Source organism: Hordeum vulgare, chromosome 7H (genome assembly GCF_904849725.1).
Source record: "Hordeum vulgare subsp. vulgare chromosome 7H, MorexV3_pseudomolecules_assembly, whole genome shotgun sequence".
Lineage (NCBI taxonomy): Eukaryota > Viridiplantae > Streptophyta > Magnoliopsida > Poales > Poaceae > Hordeum > Hordeum vulgare.
In genome coordinates, this window is record NC_058524.1 from 617,550,656 (window position 1) to 617,575,567 (window position 24,912).

Here is a 24,912-nt window from a genome sequence, read left to right on the forward strand (position 1 = left end):
ATTGATCGACTGTCCAAAGTTGCACATTTCCTAGCCGTCAAAGAAACGATTAATGCTAGTCAACTGGCGGATCTTTATATGTCAAGAGTTGTTTCACTTCACGGTATTCCGTTGGTAATCAGTTCGGACCGTGGCAGCTTGTTTACTTCAAAATTCTGGGAAAGTTTTCAGAAGGCTATGGGGACTCATCTGTCCTTCAGCACTGCATTTCATCCTCAATCCCAGGGACAAGTTGAACGAGTCAACCAAATTCTTGAGGACATGCTTCGAGCTTGTGTCATTTCTTTCGGTAAGAAATGGGAGGAATCTCTCCCGTATGCCGAGTTCTCGTACAACAATAGCTATCAAGCTAGCCTGAAGATGGCCCCTTTCGAAGTATTGTATGGGCGAAGGTGTCGGACTCCTCTGAATTGGTCAGAAACTGGGGAACGATCACTCTTCGGTCCGGATATTATTCAACATGCCGAAGATCAAGTCCGCATTATTCATGAGAATCTGAAGGCTGCTCAGTCTCGTCAGAAAAGTCAGTATGACCGTCATCATCAAGATATGGTCTATCAACCTGGCGAAAAGGCTTATCTTCGTGTTACACCAATGAGAGGTGCACACCGTTTCGGAATCAAGGGCAAGTTAGCTCCTCGTTATATTGGTCCTTTCACTGTTCTCGAAAGGCGTGGAAGAGTGGCTTATCAGTTGGAACTGCCGGCGAACCTTTCTCAGGTTCACGATGTCTTCCATGTTTCTCAGCTCCGTCGCTGCTTCAAGGACCCTATTCGAGCAGTGGATCACGATATGCTTGAGCTACAACAAGACCTCTCTTATAAAGAGCATCCGGTCCGCATTCTCGACCAAGCTGAACGTAAGACTCGTCGCAAGGTCACCAAGTTCCTTAAGGTGCAGTGGTCAAATCACTCTGAAGATGAAGCCACTTGGGAACGCGAGGATCATCTTCGTGATGAATACCCCGGGCTCTTTCCATCTACCTCTTAATTCTCAGGACGAGAATTCTTGTTAGTAGGGGAGAATTGTGACATCCTCGACTTTTGCTACAGTAGTAATTGTAATTAAGCTACAGTGATCAACCGTTAATGATGCCACGTCATCGGATTTCCATCTCAGACCCGCGTTGATTCGAGTTTGTCCGGATTTCAATTTTGAAAACAAAAGTAGAGTACGTTATGAGTTCATTTCAACTATTAAAAGAATATATATGTAAAAAAAGAGGAAAGTATTAAAGAAATAATAATGAAAAAAAAGAAAGAAAGAAAACTGAAAGAAAGAAATAATAAAAAGAAAAGGGAAAAGGTAAAACAAAATAAAAACAAAACAAAACAAACAAAAAAAAACAGGAAGAAAGCCCCCCCCCAGCCGGCCCAAACTGGGCCAAGTGGCCCAGCCGGCCCCCCCCAAACCCTAACGCCCTCCTGGGCGCCACCCTCCCCTCGCTGCTCCCTCCCCTCCCCTGTGCGCCGCCGCCAGCCACCCCACCCTCGTGGTGGGGCCCCACCCCCCCCCCCCCACGCGCCATCCCCTCCCCCACTCTCGGTCCCCCCTCCATGCCAGATCCCCACCTCCCGTGGCTCCCTCCCACGACCGAGCCCCTCCACACCCCGTCGCCCCCCTCCACTCCACCTCGCCTCCCCTCCTAGATCCTCCACCGCCGGCGGCCACTCCTCCCGTCGGCAGCCCCCCCGGCGGCCACTCCTCCTCCCACCGGCGGCTCCCCTCGGTCCCCCTCACCACGCCGGCGAGCCCCCCCCCCCCCCCCGCGGCTCCTCTCCTCCCGCCGGCGGCCTCCTCTCCCCACGGCCGCCTCCCTCCACCGACCATCCTCTCCCGGCGGCCCCCCCCACCTCTCGGCCTCCACCCCGCCGGCAGGGGCGCCGGCCACCTCGCCCCCCCCCCATCTCGGCGGCCGGCCCCTTCCGGGGGGTCCCTCTCCGGCGGCCCTCTCTACGGTGGCCGCCCCTCACCGTCGGCGGCTCCATCTCCGGGGGGCCCTCCTCACCGGCTCCTCCTCGCCGGCACATCACCACCATCGGCACCGTCACCGCCTCCACGCCCGTCTCCACCGTCAACTATGTGCGAACTCCGGCTTCACCGGGCCGTCACGTCACCGTCGGTGAGCCCCTCCTCGGGCTCCTCCCACCTTGTCGTTCCCCTCGACGTCACGGTTCCGTTCCGGCAAACGGGGCCTCGATCCGTCGACGGTGGACTCCGGTAGAAGGATTCGAAGTTTGTGTTCTTATAGGTGGAGTAGCAAAAGAACTTCTCTGTCTCTGTTAACAGAGAGATGAGAGATGAGAGTTTTTGAAAAAAAAGAAATAAAAACAAAGGTTGTATTCCGTATGTATGTATGAGATGTGATGTATGTATTTGTGTATTTGGATATTTAGAGAAATACGGTATTTGCACGGTTAGGTATCTAATAAAAATAAATGAGAAAATAGCTTTAGGCCACTTACCGGTGGGGCCAATGCACCGCTGTCAATGACAGGGAGGCCCCACGCGATAATTAAAAATAATGTTTTCTTAAAATAAATAAATAAATAGATATTTAGTTAAAATAATTAATTAACACAATTAGGGTATGACACGTGGGTCCCTCGTTGAATTAATCTGATTAATAAATAATTAATCTTAAATAAAACTTGTGCCTATGACGTTCGGGACCCGCTGGTCAGTTGACCAGTCAAATGTGATGTCAGCATGACATCGCGATGATGTCATAATAGGATTTTACTAAATCTTTTAAATCTGTTTTTAATTCCTAAATAATTAATAAAACTTTGAAAATTAATATTAAATAATCCGTAAGTCAGATCAAAATAATTTCAACATGAAAGTTGATCAGCAGAGCGAGACGAACCCGGATACACGGTCCGTTCGTCTGTAACGCGTCCCTAGCATAGCAAACATGGAACTTTTCCATCGTATCCAGTGTAACCGGTAGTAGCCCGAGACCCGGAAAATATCGTCAGATATTCTTCCGACCCGTCTATGACGGATGTTGCTGCGTTAGCTCATGTCTAGCCTGCATATTTCCATGTCATGCTTTGTGTTGCATCGGTGCTATTATTTATTGTTTCTTCCCCCTCTTCTTACCGGTAGACCCCGAGACTGACGCTGCTGCCGGGTACATCTACGACCCTGCCGATCAGTCCTTTGCCGCAGAGCAGCAAGGCAAGCAAACTCCCCTTGATCATTCCTATATCGTCTATGTCTTTCTTCCTACTGCTTGCATTAGTATTTTGCTACTGTTGTAGTTAGCTCCTATATCTGATGCATAGCCTGTTTTTGATGAACTGCTACTTTCAGTCCTGTACCTTTAATCTGCTTAGTATAGATGGAGCAGTCATCCCCTCTGACCCCGTAGATCAGTTGCCCCGCTTGTTTTCAAATCTCGATCTCTGATCGATGAGCCAGACCCGACACAGCACATTCACCCCCCTTCGTTGTACGACGCTACAGAGATACTATCGGGTACCGAGGGTGACACCTCGCTAAGTACTCCTGATGATATCTCTGTAGTATAGCTAGTCGGTCGTGGTTATCGAGGGTGATCCCTCTTTCACCATTCCCGATGACGTCTCTGTCGTGCCACCCCGCGAGTGTGGGACCCCCGAGGGTGATTCCTCTAAGCCCACCTTGAGGGGTACATCGTTCGGAATCCAACGAGGGTGATACCTCGGATTCCCCCGATGTTACAACCACACAGTTACTCGACCATGTTACTGGGATCTTCGGTGTTTAGTTGTAAGACGGGTGGATTCCCGCGAGACTGTGTTGCTGGCCTAATTAAAATGCTAATGGATTTGGGTATTTGATCTGGGTTGGTCGGAGGCCTTTTCGCACTAACCGGCTACGCGGGAAGAATTATGGGTACTCGACGTCGCGGTATCAGCCGAAGCTTTTCAGATGCCAGCAGTGTAGCGGCGCGCGCCCGAGTGGTCCCGAGATGCATCGCGCTTGTGATTAAGGGATGCTAGGACTGACGTCGGCCGCCCACGCCACGTGCAGGAGCGTGAAGGGGAACTGGGCCCACGAACCCTTTGTGCTTAGGATTTAGACCGGCGGGCTGGCCTCTCTGATTAGTCTTAGGTGGGGCTGCGACGTGTCGATATTCCGAGGCCGGGCAGGACCCAGAAAAGTATGTCCGGCCAGAGTGTTATCGAGCGTGACGGGACATGTGGTGCACCCCTGCAGGGATGAAATTTAACTATTCGGATAGCCGTGTCCACGGTTACAGGACGACTTGGAGTTGTGCCCCGATCTTATACAACTACAATTGTTACTTAACTGGAATTAGTTTGCCTCGGGATTGCTTCCTCGCAGGGAGTCGAGGGAGGATCTTTAGGCGTGACCTCACTTTAATATTGCTGCAACAATATAACTATTAATGTGTTACCCCTGTTCTACTCTCGTCTATTGCTGCAAGACCCTGAAGATGCTAGTCTTCGATAGGACTAGGCCTTCTCTCTCTATTCTCGCATTGCTGCAGTCAGTCCACATATAACCCCCTTCTTTGATACTGATGCATAATTAGACTAGTGCTGATGTAAGACTTGCGAGTACTTTGGATGAGTACTCACCGCTGCTTTGCTCCCCCCTTGTCCCCTTGATCCGTTTGCTGCGACCAGATGATGAAGCCCAGGAGATGGAGGTCCCCGCCGCCGACGACTGCTACCCCGATGGTGCCTACTACTACGTGGAGGCCGCTGATGATCAGGAGTAGTTAGGAGGTTCCCAGGCAGGAGGCCTCGCCTCGTTCGATCGTTGTATCTTTTGTGCTAGCCTTCTCTAAGGCACCCCATGTTTTATGTCTGTACTCAGATATTTGTTGCTTCCGCTGACTCGTGTGCTTATCGAGCTTTCGTATTCTAGCCCTCGAGGCCCCTCGCTTGTAATATGAAGCTGATGTTATTTTATTTGTGTCTAGAGTTGTGTTGTGATATCTCCCCGTGAGTCCTTGGGTTTGATCGTACGCATTTGCGTGTATGATTAGCGTACGATTAAGCCGAGGGCGTCACAAATCACCTCCTTAACCTTGTTGTCATTTATTCGACCACCTCAATGGTGACCTTCAAAGCAGCGCCAGCTCGTCGTCGGCGTCTACGGCGACGAGATGGGCCTGCTCCTTCCTTGGCGTGGTGCAGTCCCTCGAGAAATGCCCGTAATCTTGGCAGTTGTAGCAGCGCACCTTGCGTATGTCGAAGTTGCCCCTCTTCTTGCCGGCGCCACCACGCTCACCTTTCCGCGCCTCCCACTGCGCTGCCGTGAGCATGAGCTGGTTGCCGTCCTGTCCGCCGCTATCCTGAGTGCGTCGCCTCGTCCGCTCCTCGAACGCCTTCAGCCGCCCGAGCGCCTCCTCGAACGGCATGTTGTCGACGTCGCAGAACTGCTCAATTCCGGCCACCGCTGCGTACAACCGGTCTGGCACGGTGTCGAGCAGTTTCTTCACCATTGCCGCGTCGTCGAGCGTCGCTCCGAGAGCCGCGTACCTTGCCGCCATGCCGCTGATCCTCCCGGCGTACGCGTCCAGCTCGTCGCCGCCCTCCATGCGCAGGCGATCGAACTCGCCGCGGAGAGTGGCTAGCCGCGCCGCCCTCACCCGATCCGCGCCGACGAACCTCGTCTTGAGGCTCGCCCACAGCTCTGCCGCCGTCTTCTTCGACGACACCTGCAGCAGGATGTCTTCGGAGAGCGCTTCGAGGAGGTATGCCCTCGCCGGCTTGTCCTTCTTCGCGATGACCGCCGCCGCCGAGTCCTCCGCCGGAACCACCGCTTCCCACAGCCCTTGCGCATCGAGGTTCGCCTCCACCTTGATCGCCCACACGGTGTAGTTGTCACCGGTGAGCATAGGCACCGGGAGCGACACCGTGCTTCCTCCGGCGCCGTAAGGGACAAGGGCCATGGCCGCCGACAGGATCGCAACGAAGCTCTGATACCAAATGTTGGGGCTGCCCAAGGAAGAAGAAGACTCACACACATAAAGGTAGAAGAACACACACAGAGGCTTGGCACCGCACACACTTGTGCCACTTTTCTTGTATTCTCCACTCTTGAGACAATGCAAATACATGGGCTTAAGTAGCCAGTGTTACACGGCCAACACGCAGCCACTCACCCACTAACCCCACATGCACACACGCACGTACTAAACCCATAACTACTTCCGACTCCTACTGAACCGGCTAGCTTCACTTTGAGTAACAACCAAGTCTGCAGAACATTGGATATGCGCGTACAGGACCAAGTCACAACTGATTGATCCCGATTCTTTCTCCTCGTCGATCTGCCACACGACTCGGCTGCTCCGGCTCCACAGCGAACGCAGCTAGCTAACCAACACATCCATGCAAACTGCATGTACGTGCATGGTACTGATGAACTCATGCTAACTCAACTAATTAACCGGCCCTATTGGCTTGCATGTGTACGTCTCACACTTCTGCGAGCACGTTCACTGCCGCAACCTAAGCTTTCACTTCAACTACATGCATGAACAAACTAATGCAATGAAATAACTATGATGAACACCTAGACAACATGGTTAACTCTAACAATCACCTCCTTAACCTTGTTGTCATTTATTCGACCACCTCAATGGTGACCTTCAAAGCAGCGCCGGCTCGTCGTCGGCGTCTACGGCGACGAGATGGGCCTGCTCCTTCCTTGGCTTGGTGCAGTCCCTCGAGAAATGTCCGTAATCTTGGCAGTTGTAGCAGCGCACCTTGCGTATGTCGAAGTTGCCCCTCTTCTTGCCGGCGCCACCACGCTCACCTTTCCGCGCCTCCCACTGCGCTGCCGTGAGCATGAGCTGGTTGCTGTCCTGTCCGCCGCTATCCTGAGTGCGTCGCCTCGTCCGCTCCTCGAACGCCTTCAGCCGCCCGAGCGCCTCCTCGAACGGCATGTTGTCGACGTCGCAGAACTGCTCAATTCCGGCCACCGCTGCGTACAACCGGTCTGGCACGGTGTCAAGCAGTTTCTTCACCATTGCCGCGTCGTCGAGCGTCGCTCCGAGAGTCGCGTACCTTGCCGCCATGCCGCTGATCCTCCCGGCGTACGCGTCCAGCTCGTCGCCGCCCTCCATGCGCAGGCGATCGAACTCGCCGCGGAGAGTGGCTAGTCGCGCCGCCCTCACCCGATCCGCGCCGACGAACCTCGTCTTGAGGCTCTTCCACAGCTCTGCCGCCGTCTTCTTCGACGACACCTGCAGCAGGATGTCTTCGGAGAGTGCTCCGAGGAGGTATGCCCTCGCTGGCTTGTCCTTCTTCGCAATGACCGCCGCCGCCGAGTCCTCCGCCGGAACCACCGCTTCCCACAGCCCTTGCGCGTTGAGGTTCGCCTCCACCTTGATCGCCCACACGGTGTAGTTGTCACCGGTGAGCATCGGCACCGGGAGCGATACCGTGCTTCCTCCGGCGCCGTAAGGGACAATGGCCATGGCCGCCGACAGGATCGCAACGAAGCTCTGATACCAAATGTTGGGGCTGCCCAAGGAAGAAGAAGACTCACACACATAAAGGTAGAAGAACACACACAGAGGCTTGGCACCGCACACACTTGTGCCACTTTTCTTGTATTCTCCACTCTTGAGACAATGCAAATACATGGGCTTAAGTAGCCAGTGTTACACGGCCAACACGCAGCCACTCACCCACTAACCCCACATGCACACACGCACGTACTAAACCCATAACTACTTCCGACTCCTACTGAACCGGCTAGCTTCACTTTGAGTAACAACCAAGTCTGCAGAACATTGGATATGCGCGTACAGGACCAAGTCACAACTGATTGATCCCGATTCTTTCTCCTCGTCGATCTGCCACACGACTCGGCTGCTCCGGCTCCAGAGCGAACGCAGCTAGCTAACCAACACATCCAAGCAAACTGCATGTACGTGCATGGTACTGATGAACTCATGCTAACTCAACTAATTAACCGGCCCTATTGGCTTGCATGTGTACGTCTCACACTTCTACGAGCACGTTCACTGCCGCAGCCTTAAGCTTTCAGTTCAACTACATGCATGAACAAACTAATGCAATGAAATAACTATGATGAACACCTAGACAACATGGTTAACTCTAACATTGACGAACTCCCTCTCCGCTCTGCTCGCCACGGCTCCGAGGAAGACGTCGTAGAGGCGGCACGCGCTCGGGTCCTTGGTCACGAGAGTTCTATCGATGAAAGGGGACGGAGGAGCGCCTACGCCGGTGCTGGTGATGGCCCAGGTGTGGAAGAAGTACGTGGAGGAGGCGCCGTCGCAGGCGGCGTGGAGCAGGGTCATGCCAAGGGCGAGGCCGCGCCCGCCGCGCAGCACGGTGGCCTGCAGGGCGAGCACCGCGCCGCCATCGTCCGGGAGAGGTGGCACGAGCGGTAAGATCTTGGCGACCTCCCTGTGCCCGTCCGCGGCAAGCTCGTTTACGTCGACGTCGCACTCGGCGACGGTGAAGGCGACGCCGTCGCCGGGGTGGTGGTGCAGCTCGTAGCGGTCTGCGGTGCCGGGCTTGAGGCGAAGGCGGCCTGCCAGCGGGTAGAAGGCGCGGAGAGCGTGGGAGAGGGACGTCTTGAGCTTGGAGAGGACGGAGGCGATGTCATTGCTGGCGTCGGGCCTGGGGCGAGGCGGTAGAAGAAGACGCGCTCCACCGGCGGGGCGTTAAGCCAAAGGACGTCTAGGAAGGTGAGCGGGAGGGAGGTCTCCGGCGCCGGAGGGGTCGGCGAGGGCGCTACGACGGCGCTCTCCAGGACGTGGAGCCGCGGATACGCTGGGCCGTCCTCCATTGCTCCTTATCCTTAAGCTAGCAGGCAAAAATGCTAGACTTACGGACCACTTGTACATAAATACATCTACAAAGACTTACTTAAAGATTTTACGTATACTGATGTGTAGGATTGTAATTGGTTATTGGGGGATGAGGGGCCCACCCTCATTAAAAATCAGGGAAGAAAAGAAGAATTAGTTTGAAAGGTTAAGTAAACCTTTGTAAATTTTTATAGGTGTAGCATTATTGATACATGATAGCGTAGTAGTACCAATTTTGGCAACGCGTACGGCTATGGTACGCGAGGCTGACCGTGGCTATCGTACAGCCATCCAACCCGAGAATGATGTTTCCACGTATTACTCCCTCGGTAACATAATACATGACGTTTTAACAGTATATCTGCTAAAACGTCCTATGATACAGAGGTAGTAGATGTTTAGAGCACCGACGGCATTTTAGATGAATATTCTTCAAATGCAATAACGATGGAGTATGCTTTTCTTTTTGTTCTTCTTTGTCATTTATTTGGTTAAATTTTGGCACTACGAAGTAGCTTATCGAGTTGTTCATGTGTAGGAAGGTGGATGTTCATTTTGGTATTAGAAAAAAGAATACATCGATTTATTGATAGAGAGAAACTTAATAGATGTTTGTGCACTTCTTAGTATAATTGAGGCTAACCATGCAGCTGCATGTGCAATTAGAAAAGAAATTAGAAGGGAAGCAACGTCTAATTTTTTAAAATCAAAGCCGAAGAATGAAGAATTCCCAGATCAACAATGAATGCATGAAGAAGGTGTTGATCCAACTAGTAGGAACAGTTATGGAAGTTGGATATCTTCTAGATGCAGACCCGAGTCCACCACGCCGCTTCATCGGCGCCCCGGATCCGCCGCCCTGGATCCATCGATAAGTCCTTTTCTGCCCTTTCAAGTTAGATTTAGCGAACGATATCTCATGCGAGCTCAATTGCAATTTGTAGACGGATTTAAGCCCTTGTGAGGAATTTTTGCTCAAGGATTCATCCTCGTTCGACGACTCAGACATAGAGACGTTGCTTGAAAACAATCGACAACAGATGGTGGTGGTGGTCCTCGCCGTGAAGGAGCTCGAGGATAGGACCAGAAAGAGGCGGCAAGGATCGAATGTCGGTCGTCTTTGCATCCCTTGTAACCGCCATCTCAGGAACATGATGCTGATGCAAGACTACGTCGTGGCATCACCTACATATCTGTCGCACCTCTTCCGGAGAAGGTATTAAATGCATCGATCCCTCTTTGCAAAAATAGTAGAAGCTTGCAAGGTCAATTCTCGATTTTTTAGCCAAAGGAGAAGCACCGCGTACTTGAAGGGCTTTAGTGCATATCAAAAAAAATCTCGACAGCAATGCAGGTGATTTCTTATGGCATTCCAGCTGACTATATCGACGAATATCTTCGCATTAACGAAGATACTACAACTGAATCGGTGTGTAGTTTGCCGAAGTGATCATCCGTGTCTTTGGTCATGTGTATCTTCGGGCACCCGACGAGGAAGACATGAAAATGTTGATGGCAACAAATGAGAAGCGAGGTTGACGGGCATGCTAGGAAGCGTTGATTGCATGCATTGAACTTTGAAAAACTGTATGAAGGTATGACACGGGCAGTATTGTGGTAAGTCTCGTGATGCAACAATTGTGCTAGAGGCCGTTGCATCTGAGGATTTATGGATTTAGTATTGATTCTTTGGTTTGCCCGGTACTCGCAATGACATCAATGTGTTGCATCGGTCTCATTTGTTTTCTAGACTTGGTAGTGATGATTCTCCTACTTGCAACTAGACGATGAATGGGCATCAGCGCGCACAAGGCTGCTATCTTATTGATGGTATTTACCTTTCTTGGTCTACATTTGTCAAGACCATCAGAAAACCTGAAAATAGGAAGCAGGCTGAATTTACAAAGGCACAAGAGGCTGTCCAAAAAGATATTGGAAGAGACTCTGAGGTTTTGCAAGCTAAAGACCCTGACTGCATACAAGCATTCCTTCAAATATACCGGTAAGTTGAAGACTCAAGCACCCACCATCAGCTTCAGCATGATCTCAATGAACACAATTGACAAAGGGATGGACAGTAATAAAACCTACCATTTTTACATTCATTTAATTTAACTAATGTGTGATTTGTACCATTATTGTATTCGATCAATTCTTGTACTGACTTATAAGTTTGATTCTTAGATTTGAACAATTGTTGTAATTTCGATGATTGTTGTATTCTAATATTCAGATTTTAATTTATATTAATTTCATATTTCTATTTAATATGAGACATGTGTGTCAAATTAAGAAAAAAAAACACATGTTTTACGGGTTGACGCAGGCTACGGCTCCGCAGGATATTCATTCGGCCTTGCGGGGTCTGTTCGGCAGCAGCCCGTGTCAGCCCTCAAAACATGTTTTCTACGGCTTTTATACTCACTCTAAAGGTTCGCGCGACAAGGGGTCTATTAGAGATGCTCTTACCGTAGCCAAGGTGGTGACGGAGGCTGGACTACGATGGAGGCGGGACAACGATGAATGCGGGACAGCAGAGGCGAAAATCGTCGATGACGACGACGGAATCAGAGGGAGGAAAAGAACTGGATTGTAGGGTAGGAGGTTCCACAGTTTACTACTAAAAACATACTCTATGTTACGTTCCTCACCCAAAATATTTTCTTTTGTTTAACCATGTGAAAAATGAAAAATCCCAGATGTATTATTGTGGAAAGTTTAACCAGAGCGGCACTTTTGAAAAGAGCTGGATTTTGCATTCCTTGCTCTGTTCCCAAGCCAAGATCAGGAGTTAGAGAGCCCTCCCCTGTGACCGCCCCCCAAAGAAACAAGAAACAATGCTGGCGCTCCTTTTCTCCCCGCCGGCGGCGCCTCGGCCGTGCCTCGCGACGCTAAGGCGGCGGCGGCGAACTCCGTCCCCCGCGCTGCCTCCCGCGCCGCGCGCCTCCTCCGCCGTCCCCGGCCGCGCGGTGCCCGCCCTCCGCGCCGCGGCCGTCCCCCGCCTCGCCGCCGCGGCGCCCGGTGCCGCCGAGCCGGAGCCGGAGCCCGCGCCGCTGTCCGCCGAGGAGGAGGCCGAGCGCGCCAAGCTCGCCCAGGTGCCGCCCCGCTCCCCTCCCTCCCCCCGCTGATCTGCTTGAGCCCTAGTCAGTAGTGATAGTGTGTGATGACATCGGTGCCGGCTATGGCTTTCGCTCTGGTGCTCCGGGAAAACTCAGATTATCGCAGCCCCTTGCCGTTTGCCCAATTGCTGCACGAACGGTTGGGAAACTGTGAAGTACATGCTGACGATTCAGAGTTCGTGTTCATCGAGGATACGCAGACAGAGCATGAGCAATCCTTGTTCAATCCTGCAAGGCAGCAGTCCTTGTTCAATTGATAGTGGGGTTGTATTTGTACCTGCATCAACCAGCATATGTTTTCCGATAGATTTTTTTTCTCACTCCACATGCTTAATTGGTGCATCTGGTTGCTCTCTGGTTAAAGACATTATGCTGAGACTCCTCTTTGGGTCACACTTTTTTTTTTTCTTATCAAAATCTTTGAACTCATGAGGCGACTACATGACTTCGACATGATATGTCAAACTTCTGGTAGCATCATTTATCCATGATTCCTATAGTTCCTACTGTTATTTTTCAAATCCTTGTGTTATGTGCTCATTTTGGTATGCTACCCTTGGTATGATTTGTGTTTGAAGGCTGGCACTGCAAACCAAGTGTTTCCATCCTGTTTAACCACCTGTTTTTCATGGCTCCTTACCGCCCTTGCTTCTCTTCATGCTATTTGCTCGGCTCATATATCATCTTTTGCTCTGTGTTATTTTTGTCCGCTTGCAGGTTAGCAAAAGGCTAGAGAAGACAGCGCGGTATTTCAAGAATTTGGGCACCCTGGCATTCTGGTCTCAGTTGGTGTGCACAACCGTTTCGGCTGGGATCTTGTCCTTCTCCGCAGTTGCTACCGGGAATGCAACGTCTCCCTTTACATTCTATGCGACCGGACTTGGCATCGTTGCGGCCTTTATGTCAGTGTTCCGGTCATTTGGTTACATCCGTCTTTCCAAAACGCTCAGGAGAACAGCAACCGAGCCTGCAAAGGTACTCAAGTTTCCCAAATAATGTCCCCCTGCGCTATCGCTCTATTTGCTGAAAAGCCATAGCTTCTACGCACCCGCTCCCTTTGCATATAGGAGTATGTGCATGACGTCTGACCTTGCTTACCTGTCGACAATTAACTTGATTCATAAACACACCCAGCTCATTTGATGGCATGGTGCCGTAATATCATGGTACAACAATGCATCACACGGTGGCCTGCCACTTGATCATAATATTACTTGGTTCTGCTTATATGTGCATTTGTCTCCTCCAGGCTCCTCCGCGTGCGGCTGTGGTTAAAAACCTGAGGAACAGTATTGTACTCAACGTTGTCGGGATGGGTGTTGCGGTCCTCGGGATGCAGGCGACTGTTGGTGCTTTGGTAGCAAAAGCTCTCACTACCTCCTCGGTGCCCTACTACCAGGGGATATCCACTGGCCAGAGCCCAGTTCTTGCTCTGGATGTTTTTCTTGTTCAGGTATGCATTGTATCTTCCCTTCATTTTGATTGTTTGCAGAATGAAAATAGCTTCCATGGGTGGTCATTATGCGCCCATTTTGCGAAGTGGTCTGTTTGAGTTTTTGTAATCCGAACTTTGATCTACACGGTTAGTAACAAAATGTGCAATCTTCACAAATATAGTAATAGGAACACCTTTAAATTGCCGACATCGGATCACATTTTCTATTAGGCTCGCCTAAGAAAGTATTACTCTCTCCGATCCATATTAATTGTCGACGACAATTAATATGGATCAAGAGGAAGTAGAATCTTACTTCATTTTGTGTATTAATCGTCATCGTCTCTCACCATGGACAGGCTTCAGCCAACACCATCCTCTCGCATTTTCTCGGGCTATCGAGCTCACTGGAACTACTACGGTCCGTGACAATCTCTCCAGCGGATGCTGGCCCCACCCCTCAACCGGCATGAGCTACAAACAAACACGGCATACGACTAGGGTTCTTTTTCATCTCTTTTGGTTCTGCAACTGTAATCTGGCAGTAGTTTTTTTCTTTCTTCCTTTTTGTGTAGATCTTCTCGTTTGGTAACAAGTACCAATATGTCCAGCTACTTTGATTTTGCCCATGTGCAACTATCTACATATACTTGATGAAGAAAGAGAAATCCATGTCTTCGAACCTCTACTTATTACTTCAAACAAATGAAGAGAAAGCACTCCTGATCACGCCGACGTCTAAAGTTTGCACAATCTGCTGATAACTGCACCATCTGCTGATAACATATCAAACAACATACCGGTGTGTGTGACAACCTTTGATGCCAAACTCACAAGGCAAGCTGCAAATAAAGTTGCATTTCTTCTTTCACAGATATGATATGTGTTTTTACATCCAACACACAGGTAATACAGCCAGTTGCTCCCACTATGTTTGAAACAATGGAACCTATGTATGAATGAAAATGAGATGTTAAAAAGGAAAGAACAAAAGAAATGACAAGGAATGTTTTCCCTATCTATATATGGGTATGTCGAAGAGAAAACCCAGTCAGCGCCGCAGCTTGGTGAGGCGCAGCAAAGAACTATATCAACAGCGGGTATCCGAGATAACCGAAAAACTTGTCAAACCCTTGCTCGTCTCGCCGATCCGAGTCACAGCTTGATTACCAACCTGCATGTCCATGTCCAAAACTTGAAACCCCCTTAGCACAGTCCCATCTGCCATCAAACTCCTATCCTCAGGACCCGAAGCGGCTTCGCTTGTGCATCAAGATTATGAAGCCCTGCACGCTGGAATGTTGAACTTTGCCCCAGACCAAGTTCCAGCAGTTGTTAGCCTGTCACACTCTTGCCGTTCTCATGATCCGAAGAGGTTTGATTAGTGCATCAAGATCATCAGCCTCCGCGCCGAGATCCCCCGAGTCCAGTTCCATCAGCTGTATGCTGTCCGGCGCATCACCACTCTGTATGCTGTCTGGCACATCAACACTCTGTATGCTGTCTGGCACACCAACACTCTGTATGTTGTCTGGTTCATCAACACCTTCTTCACCATCAATGTCAAGGGTGATGAAGTCAGTGAAGTCCCCACCTGAGAAAACATCATGTTGCTGTTTCTGTCTGTCATCTTGGCCTGAAGAAACTTTGCTTGTCTCGCTGTCATGTCTAATGCTGGTGTCAAAATACCGTCCCCAGCTACTGTTTTGGGGGGTGTCTGGTCTGCTTCTCTTAGATTTGATTGGCTTCTTGGTGGGGTGATGAAGTTTGCACGTAGATTGTTGTGGGCACTCTCCTGTTGCCTCAAAGACTGGGCATGCGTAGCTATGCTTTTTACGACACTGCTTGTAACAGAGGATTAATTCAAGACCATGAAAAGATTAGCAACTTTGTTCAGAACATAAAAAAAGGTCGTGGAAGCCCCGAAGTTCAAAAGATGAACATGGTTCCAATGCAAAACCATGCTTATTAACAGTTAATCTCTAAACCACACTGGATAATCCACTTTGACATGACTGATAACATGTATATACTCCTAGATCCCAGCAAAAACACTACAAGTCTCATGCAGTAAATTATACTACCTACCAAGAACATTGAATTGATAATATTAATTGATTGGCAGGTGGGTAGAGCGTATCATAGTTTCACATTAGGGACATTTTTCACAATGGTTCACTTCTGGGTTTTTTATGACAAGTTTACTATCAGCTGTTGAGGACAATGCTGAATTCACTCCTAGCAATAGTAATACTTGAATAAGGTTGGTAGATTTCAGTAATAATATCATTAAGTACCTCATCACCATCTGCACAGTATCCCTTCAGAAAATCTTCACACGCAGGAGCATTGGAGTTCACTTTAACATGCCTATAGGGACAAGCTGTGTTGGTACAGAGACCTGCCAGAATAAGAAGCATGTGATCAAGAAAAGGCTTGCAGATTTTTTGTTGTAAAATGATGCACTTGGAATGAAACGAATCACCTTTCAGAAAATAAGAACAATCTTGCATTCTTTCTGGGAGGACCTGCAGAACAGACTCTTACAATGAAAGAAGTGTCAAATGCAAGATAGGCAGTAGAATCAAGAAGAAATGTCTTACCTTGTGTGTGAGTTTACAGCTAGTGTCAGAACACAGGCCTTTAAGAAATTTAGTGCAGATAGTCACTTTAGCACGGTCATGAATATAGCGACACTCGCCCTCAGGCTTCTTGCACTCGCCAAACCGAGTGAAGAATTGACAGTACTGTTGTTTCTTTGCCAGGCGTGATCGAACAGTGTGCAAACTCCATCGAACTTTCTCATTTGCTAGCATGCGAATTACTTTTTTGGGGTTTCTAACCAGTTGGTTACCTTTGCTAACACGCACATATCTGTTTCACAATAAGAGAACCAGAGAACAAATCAAAGTTCAAAGATCCTAGATGCAAATAAGTTATATTATAAGATAAGATGGCATCATGCAAGCAATAGCATGTGGTCAAAAACATACCCATTGCAAGATGACGACCTCCTCAAATCTGAAGACGCTTGATTGTTGTTTCTTAACTGATTGTCAGCAACAGATAAAGAGTATTGATCTGCAAATTTTGACTAACATCAAGTACAAACAAAGAAATATATAAAATGATCAAATGAATGATCGGTGTCTTCTTGCAAATGCAATTCAAGGTACCATGTTCAACATGAAAGTTGCATCCACTGGAAGCACTGCCATATGTAATTTATTATTAACCAATAAGAGAAGGTTCTAAAATTATGACAATACTCCCTCCGTACCTGAATATAAGACCTTTTAGAGATTTTACTTTAAAGTATAGATTCACCCATTTTGCTTTGCATGTAGTCCATAGTGAAATCTCTAAAAGGTCTTATATTTTGGAACGGAGGGAGTATAAGAGAGAAGATGTCTCATGCGCTGCACTTTGAAATGGAATCGCCACTAAGTGATGATTTAACTAACTAAGACCACCAGTAAAATATCCACACAGTTAGGTAATTCAACTTTAGACTTGTCATATGGTGGACCACAGAAGTAATTATATAATAAAGATAAAACTGAGAAGCAGACTCGCAATATGATGGGGCATGGAAGTTAAGTTATTACACTAAAGGAGCAATTGAGAAGGAGGAGCCAAACTTATGTATCTCATGTATAAATTATTTTAGCAGTTGAGTCATTCTTCATTAGTGGCAACAGGTTAAACATATTACCATTTCTTCGAGTATGATGGAGATACTGCCGTTTCCGTTTTTCTCCTCTCTTTTTTTCAACGTCAGCAACTGCCAATGTAGCCTCCTACAATCCAGGTTGTAACTTCATAAAATGCAACATATATGCACAACTATAAGAAAGTTAGTTGCATGGCTGCTTTCATGACTAGGCAAGGATCAGCATTCTGGTTAGAAATCAGCCAACAAACTAGTTAGGATCTTATTAAGAGACAACAAAATTCAACCAGTAACATCTCCCAAATACTTCTTGTGGGCTTCCCATCAAAATATAACGGTCTGATGAATCAGCCAACAAACTACTTAGAATCTTATTAAGAGACAACAAAATTCAACCAGTAACATAAATCAAGTCGTCTCCCAAATACTTCTTGTGGGCTTCCCATCGGAACATAATGGTCTGATGAAAATAACGCCAACTGACTCTTATGGAATACTGAATATGAAAAAATAGGCACAGAGAATATCGACGAAGTTACCTCGTTAACCTTTTGAGAGCGCTTCTCAAGAGATCGTGACCATTTCAAACTTGATCCACCAACACTTAACACGCCAGATTTCCGTATAGAGAACCCATTAGTTGAGACCGTATAAATCATATCTCTCTTCTTGGTTTGTAATAGTTTTCTGTTACACGATAAATGGCAAAGACTTGCTATAAACAAATTGAATGAAATGGCTCAATAGAGAAAGAAATAAATCAAGGCCAGTCTGCTAATATTACCTGACTATTCGTAAGGAGCTCACATTCTGACTGTGACTGCTTCTAAAATTCTTGTAGTATATTTTTCTTTTCCATGGAAGAATACGTGGGAAGGTCTTCACATAACTAGTTCCCACAGATCCTTTCCTCTGTGGTTGTTGCCCACTGAGTGTCCACACGTGGGATGAAGTACCCATATTATTTGTCTGAAGAGCTGCATTTAGAAAAGTTTGAGCATATGGTAGTTTAAGGAATTAGCATTGCTTCCTTATTCAAGTATGAGGTTGCAGTTGTGGTATGCCTCAGAAAGAAAACAAAGAAAACAAGAAAATAGAATACCTTTATGAGGTCTCTCCTTTAAACCACTGATACTGTTATTCGAGGATGCAATTTGTACACCTTTATTCTCACCTGAATTTAAGCTCTCAGCAGGTATAATCTCTTTCGTATTCTGACCATCAGAGGAAGATGAACTCAAAATAATCTGATTTTTCCGCTTCTTGAAATATAAATCAGAGGCTGTGGGTGGCTGCAGTGATAAAACCTTATCCATAGAACTTTTAGTCAGGTCATCAGGGCACGGCCTCTGTGCAGCAACCAATTGATTTGATCTCGGTCTAACATAAACCACTTTACTAGCATCTGAAGGTTCAGGTGTTTGTGCACTTCTAATGCTTGGGGTATCAACACCTGCGTTTAACTGCTTGGCCGAACCTTCTTTTTCAGTTTCTGGAACATGCTGCTTGGGCAAAGTTTTAGACAACTGCTCCGGAAGGTTTGTTGTTGAATTGATGGATTTGGCATGAAGTGGTAAAGGAGGAGTCTTAGGTCTTTCAACTGTAAAATTAGAACGAGCTGCAGAATCATTTGGATCAACTTTCCTGACGAAGTTCATGCTTCTCCTCATCACAGGCTTATTCAACATACTCTGAGTATCCAGACTAGAAGAATGAGAAAGTTTTCCTGTTGCTGGATTTCTAATAAGGGCGTTACCCTTGCGTATATAAGAGTTTTGGGTTTTGTCATTCCTCCTTGGTGGTTGTTTAGGCGGTAATCCTGAAGGCTGTGAACTGGGCAAAGATGTAGAAGATGCCATGTCACCACGATGCCACGTCTTGTGCCTTGCATTTGAACTTATACGAGGAGGCTCTCGGGATGAACTGGGCAAATTTGCCTGTTTAGGAGCTACCTTGGGAGGCATAGAGCTTGTACAATTCATCTGAGGAGACTTTCCCACAGGGTTTCCAACCGAGTCCAATCCTGCTCTCCTGCTATCCTCCTTTGGTGCTAAGACTGGCAAACCAATAGAAGGTAAAGTAGATTTGCATGGTTGATGATCCTTTTTAGCTTCTGACACAATGGATTCAATCCAAGAAGACAACAAATCTCTCTTTGTGCTTGAGTTAACCACAGGACCTTCAGCGTTACTTTCATAAGTATTATTGTCTGGCTCAACAGATACCTGAGGAGAAAGCTCTGTATCCATCACATCGGTAGATTCCACAGCTGGGATAGCAGGTTCAATTGGGTTACCACCCACAGGAATATCCACCATTTGATGATCATGTTGATCTACAGCATTTACTGAACTAATAGAGTGCAAACCAGAGAGAACTACCTCACCATGTTTCTCAACATCGCCACTGATTCCTTTATTACTGTCATAGGTATTATCCGGCTCAACAGATACCTGAGGAGAAAGTAGCTCTGCATCCATCACATCAATAGATTCTACAGCTGGGATAGCAGGTTCAGTTGGGTTACCCACAGGAATATCCACCATTTGATGATCATGTTGATCTACAACATTTGTTGAGCTAATAGAGTGCAAACCCAAGAGAACCATCTCACCATGTTTCTCAACATCGCCACTGATCTCTTTGGGTGCCAATGAGTCTGACTGAGGCATATCACTACCAAATACAGATAGCCTAATGCTGTTAACCTGACTAGAGAAAGCATCCACACTTCCACACCGCTCCAAATCTTGTGCAGTATCATGATCCTGACTAACAGAAGTGTCATTGTCCACGCTCTGACCCAAACCTATCCCATCTTCCCTAACAGTAGCATCGTTAGTCACAAACTGCTCAGACATAGCAATGCTGTTGACCGCTGGAGGTAAAGTCAGCCAATTTTGAGAACCTATACCAACTGAGTCATCATCAGCCACACCTTTTTGTTTTACAAGACTATCAAATTCTGTCACTGTGGAAACATTAAATCCTTTCTGGCCTTCCAGCAGCTGATGGTTTTCCTCAAGCTGTCGCTCACTTTCTATGTTACTGAAATAGAAATTACTGCCAAGTGTCAAAGTTGTAGGAACAGACTGCTCGCAGTTACCAGATACAGATGAAGATTCACGGGAATGTGCCAAGGGAAAATCAATCTCGGGAGACAGATGACCTCTATGAAGATTTATCAGTTCTGCTACCTGAGCTGTACCGCCCCTTTCTATACCATTATTCAAAACAATATCCTGGGTTGAGTACTCCATAAGATCATCATCTAATGGCAGCACATTCATGCTTTCAACATTTCTGGAAGATGACAGATTAAAGAAATCTCTACCTTCAACTTCCAGGGGAGCATCTAATTCATTGAAAGCAGTTCCGTCATTGAGGAGAGCTTCCATGTGGCTGTTGCCAGTTCCACCAGCTAAATTAAATTCTGGAGTGCTCCCAGAATTAGCGGTGGTGGCAACATGTCTCTCAGTTGACCCCATGAGGCTCTTGCCCACTTCCTTGCCAACAAACTTACTTTTAATAGTTTCTGATGTATTAGGAGCTTCCAAGTGGTGTATTGTTTTTGAAGTGTTAGTTTGACATAATTCTAAGGGGACTTGGCTCTCTTTGTCCCTGGTATCCTCATTCACAACGAGTTCCCTTGTATTAAAAACCTTCACATGGTGTGCCACAGAAACATTACCTTCACTTGATTCCATGCACATTCTACCTTGTTTACTCAGGATATCCTCATTGGCACCAACTTCCATAGCGTTAAGAGTTCCCCGATGGGCGAGCATGTTACCTTCTTCCTCCCATGCATCCTGGCTCACCCTAACTTCGGCCATTCTAGTAGTTCCCATAGTCTTACCTAAAGAAGAAATACTCTTTTCACCTAAACCAGTCAGAATCATACCCTCACCTTCACTCCTAGCATCCTCATTTCCACAAATTTCTGATGCACCATGATTTACAGTAACTCCATTCATGAAAACAGTGTTTTTTTCACTAGCATCCTTACGAGCTTTGCTCACTTCCCTGCTGGAAACTGCACGCCTATCAGAAATTCTCACAGGATTACTTGCACTTGCAGCACTCATTTCACCTGAAAGAGACATGATTTCACCCTCCTCCTTCTGATAATTATCATTCGTAGACACCAAGGTTGCATTCCTAACACCGCTCCTATTTGCTTTCCCAAGATGCTCGCTTCGTCTTGCAGCAAGCGCTTCCATAGATTTAATGGCTGAAGCAGCATTATTATCACCTGGAACCATGGAGCTTCTACTGTTTTCCTTTCCAGGATGCTTACTCCCACTACAACTTGTTGGATCAAGAATTTTCTTGGACTCGATGGATGAAGTAGCTTTCCTTTTACGTGGATTTATTGAGTTACTATTTTCACCCTTCTGGACATTCACATCATTACTAGCTCCAGCTGTACCACTAGTGCTAACCAAGTTGTGTTCAGATACAGTATCCTTTTCCAGCGATGAAGTTATGATTTCACCCTCTTCTTTCTCAGAAGCATTTGCAATAGCATCAATATTATCTCTCTTCTCAGATACAATTTCGCTACTAATCTGTTTATCCTTGCCAACAATCCTCCTCACAATCTTCTTGATAACTATCTTCTTCACTTTCTTCGCACCAGCCACAGGACGACCAGCTAAGCCCAAACTTTTACTAGGGGAATCTGCCACATTCTCCTGGACATTATCATGCTTCCCAGGAAGCTTCACAACACCCACTTCTTTTTCCTTGGACTCCGGTGAAGGCTTCACAAGAACAGAGGACAACACCTTCCTAATGTTTTTTCCAGCATCCTTCTCTATTACTTTAGTGCTGTCACCCTCATTACTACCAGCACTCTTCACCTTGCAGTCTACAGAGATCACGCTGGCCAATCCCTTTGAAACAGAGCCAGCATTGCTTGACTTGGATGGTGAAATATGCAAGGCCTTTGGCGGTGGCGGCTGTAGCATAGCAGCAGCAGGGCCCTCCTCTATCCGCTGCCACACAGAAAGTCTCCTTGGGGCAGGCTCCTTCTGCGGGGTGCGCCTCGGATGCGCAAGAATCGTGGCACGTGGCGAGCATGGCGAGCCAGACAGCGTTGACGTCTGCGAAGCCATCTGAATCTTCCTGCTGCCCTTGCTGTCGCTGTGTGTTGAGAAGCTCTCGTGGCTGTAGCCGGGATGCACAGGGGGCCTGTCTACAAAACTGTCGACCGGTGCGTAGCTGGCATTGGGCTGCTGCCTCTGATGGCGGGAAGGCAGCGGGCCAGAGCTGGAGGTGCTCTCGAGGTCGACCCGGTCATGTAAGGCGCACCGCTGCTTCTTGCGCGGGCTGGGCGGAGGTGAGAGACGGAGCTGGTGGGGGGACGTGTATCTGCGCCTCTCGTCCTCTGGCTCCTGGTGAGCAGAGGCGTATCTGCGCCTATCTTCCCCAGGCTCCTGGTGAGCAGGGGCGTATCTGCGCCTGTCTTCCCCGGGCTCCTGGTGAGCAGGGGCGTATCTACGCCTGTCGTCCTCTGGCTCCTGGTGAGCAGGGGCGTATCTGCGCCTGTCGTCCTCTGGCTCCTTGTGGGCAGGGGCGTATCTCCGCCTGCGGTCCTCAGGGTCCTCCCACGGGGGAGGCTGCTGCTGCTGATGATGGTGGTGGTGCTGCTGCTGCTGCTGCTGTTGATGGTGGTGCTGCGGCTGTTGCTGATGCTGCTGGTGGTGATGGGGATTGTGCTGGTGGTGGTGCCCAGCGGCGCGGCGGATCTCGTCGTCGGGGTGACGCTGTTGGCCGTGGTAGTGTTGAGCGGGCGAGCTGTGGTAGGGCGGCGGCTGCGGGGTGGAGTAGGCCTCGGGAGGAGGAGGCGGGGGAGGGGGCGCGTAGCTGGGGCGGTGCGGCGGCGGCGGCGGCAGGGGAGGCGGCGGGGGCAGCTGCTGGTTGTGGTGGTGGTGGTGGAGGAGGCGCGGGTGGTGGTCGGAGGGGGGCGGGTGGTGGTACGGCGGCGGCGGTGGCGGCGGGAAGGCCTCGTACGGGTCGTACTGCTCGTGCCTGGACCGCGCGGGCCCGCCGCCCCCTCCCGGCGCGAAGTGGCCGTTGCTGTGCTGGTGCTGCGCGGGGTAGTAGTGCCCTCCGCCGCCGCCGCGGCGGTGGTCGTAGGGCGGGGCCGGATCCATGGCCGCGCGACGAGTCGCCGGCGAGGGGGAGGGGAATTCTAGGGTTTGCGCGAGAGAGATCCCACGCGGGTGGATGGATGGGGAAATCGGCTTTGGCTTTGCTTGGCTTTGGCTTGGCTTGGACTTGGATTGGGCAGCCGGCAACGGCAGGAGCTGCGGGCTAGGGTTTGGATTGGGTGGCGGGACGGGGTCGGATCTGTGGATGGCGTCGGCCGGCGGCGGTGGGCGAGGCGGCGCCAGGGTTGGGTTGGGCTAGCCTTATATTGAGTAGGTAAAAGGTAGGCCGGTTTGCATCAGCAGCTACCTGTTCCGACGGTCGAGGGTGTCCGGCGACCCTTCTCTCCCACGTGCCACCTGCGTGGTGACTTGCCCTTGTTTTCTCTTCTCTTCTCTTTTCTTTTCTTTTTTACCCGCTGCCCGGTCCCGCGCGTATCTATGTGTCTTCTCCCGCCGTCCAGCCACTGCCGACAAATATCGTCCGTCGACGGTGGCGGTGCGGTACAGTCTGGTTCGTCGGGCCCCTCTAATCCCAGGGGAGGGGGGCTGGTGTGGCGAAGGTGACGGCCGCAGACGAGTAGAGGTCGGTTTGTCATGCCCCTCTAATCGGAATTATGTGAGGCGGTAGCATGCATGGCCGTCGAAGGAGGGTAAGGGGCCGGCAACGCGACGACTATGTATGAGGAGTGTTGAGGTGGTCGAGACCACACACTAGCAAAAGACCTCGTGAGGCTAAAAGGTGGCGAAGGCAAAGGTTAGGTAGGACGGCAACAAGGATGCGAAGCGATGATGCCAGGTCGTCACTAAGCTTGATATGTTAGGAGTCCAAAGGTCGTCGTGCGAGTTTAATTATAGGTGTTGCCTATCACATTGTTCTTAATTTAACCGTTGGTAGTGTAGAGCATACGTTGATGTGGTGTGTTTGAATAGACAACTCCCACACGTGTCCAAGAGTTTATGTTTGCTTTTTTCGTCCGGGTTTGTTGGATCAGAGGGCTGGCGAATGTTGTTTCTATTGTAGGGCCGTCCCGGTTAAAATGCTTAGTTAATTGATGAAATTGATAACTTTTCTACTATGAGCATACGAGGTTTAAGCGTGACGCCTCTTTTTGATTGGACATGCATGACAGTCATACGTAATTGCACGGGAATGCATGGCCGCTATAAGTAACCGCGCGGTGGCACGGGAATGCATGGCCGCTATAAGTAACCACACGGTCGCGCGGGAATGCATGGCCGCTATACATAATCGCATGGAAATGCATGTTAGCGTTAATGCTTAGTGAATTGGGGAATTACCGAGGAATTGATATGAGTAAATTGCCCATGCTAGTTGGTGGTTTCTATATAGGAGTAGGAGATCTCCACATGTGTTGCCTCTGTTGTTTTGACCCTCTCTATCATTACCATATCAATTACAAACAATCCCAAATACATGGGGCTTGTTTCTTTTCATTGTACATATTTCTCTCCATCACACACACTCTCACTCTCTCTGAGAACACAAACAAAGTGAAGATTATGGGAGTGAATTAACGAGATGATGTGATAATCCTTGTATTGATGTTGTGTCTAGCATAAGGCACTAACTTTTTTCTTCATTGATTTGACGCCTCGTTAACAAAAGGTTGACATGGCAGATCTAACAAACAATGTCATGTGGAGCACAGGAAGGGCCTCATATGCCACTTCAAGTTTTGAAAACTTAGTAG

The 24,912-nt window shown here is 48.7% G+C and overlaps 2 protein-coding genes and 1 pseudogene across 2 annotated transcripts; 1 reads left to right on the forward strand and 2 right to left on the reverse strand.

The window, feature by feature from the left end:
• Positions 1 to 7,585: 7,585 nt before the first annotated feature.
• On the reverse strand, positions 7,586 to 8,808 carry LOC123413233 (annotated as a pseudogene).
• A 2,805-nt stretch (positions 8,809 to 11,613) lies between these two features.
• LOC123407669 (protein TIC 21, chloroplastic-like) lies at positions 11,614 to 14,071 on the forward strand. Its single transcript, XM_045100854.1, has 4 exons — positions 11,614 to 11,910; positions 12,652 to 12,909; positions 13,184 to 13,387; positions 13,729 to 14,071. Exons 1-4 carry the CDS (start codon positions 11,653 to 11,655, stop codon positions 13,840 to 13,842), a joined length of 834 nt encoding a protein of 277 aa, XP_044956789.1. The 5' UTR covers positions 11,614 to 11,652; the 3' UTR covers positions 13,843 to 14,071.
• A 138-nt stretch (positions 14,072 to 14,209) lies between these two features.
• On the reverse strand, positions 14,210 to 23,203 carry LOC123409548. Its single transcript, XM_045102418.1, has 10 exons — positions 23,028 to 23,203; positions 18,145 to 22,940; positions 17,827 to 18,019; positions 17,582 to 17,729; positions 17,085 to 17,169; positions 16,363 to 16,450; positions 15,973 to 16,243; positions 15,855 to 15,897; positions 15,667 to 15,770; positions 14,210 to 15,210 (listed from the first exon to the last, which is right to left on the reverse strand). Exons 1-10 carry the CDS (start codon positions 23,201 to 23,203, stop codon positions 14,713 to 14,715), a joined length of 6,402 nt encoding a protein of 2,133 aa, XP_044958353.1. The 3' UTR covers positions 14,210 to 14,712.
• Between the last annotated feature and the right edge of the window lie 1,709 nt (positions 23,204 to 24,912).

Bases quoted from the DNA above. Each gene is read 5' to 3' on its own strand.
- LOC123407669 (XM_045100854.1), top strand. From the start codon at position 11,653: ATGCTGGCGCTCCTTTTCTCCCCGCCGGCGGCGCCTCGGCCGTGCCTC. The intron at 11,911-12,651 runs GTGCCGCCCCGC...GTCCGCTTGCAG, and splicing joins AGCGCGCCAAGCTCGCCCAG to GTTAGCAAAAGGCTAGAGAA. The intron at 12,910-13,183 runs GTACTCAAGTTT...TGTCTCCTCCAG, and splicing joins CAGCAACCGAGCCTGCAAAG to GCTCCTCCGCGTGCGGCTGT.
- LOC123409548 (XM_045102418.1), bottom strand. From the start codon at position 23,203: ATGGATCCGGCCCCGCCCTACGACCACCGCCGCGGCGGCGGCGGAGGG. The intron at 17,730-17,826 runs GTAATATTAGCA...ATCGTGTAACAG, and splicing joins AGCTCCTTACGAATAGTCAG to AAAACTATTACAAACCAAGA. The intron at 16,451-17,084 runs GTAATATGTTTA...CAAAATTTGCAG, and splicing joins CCATCATACTCGAAGAAATG to ATCAATACTCTTTATCTGTT.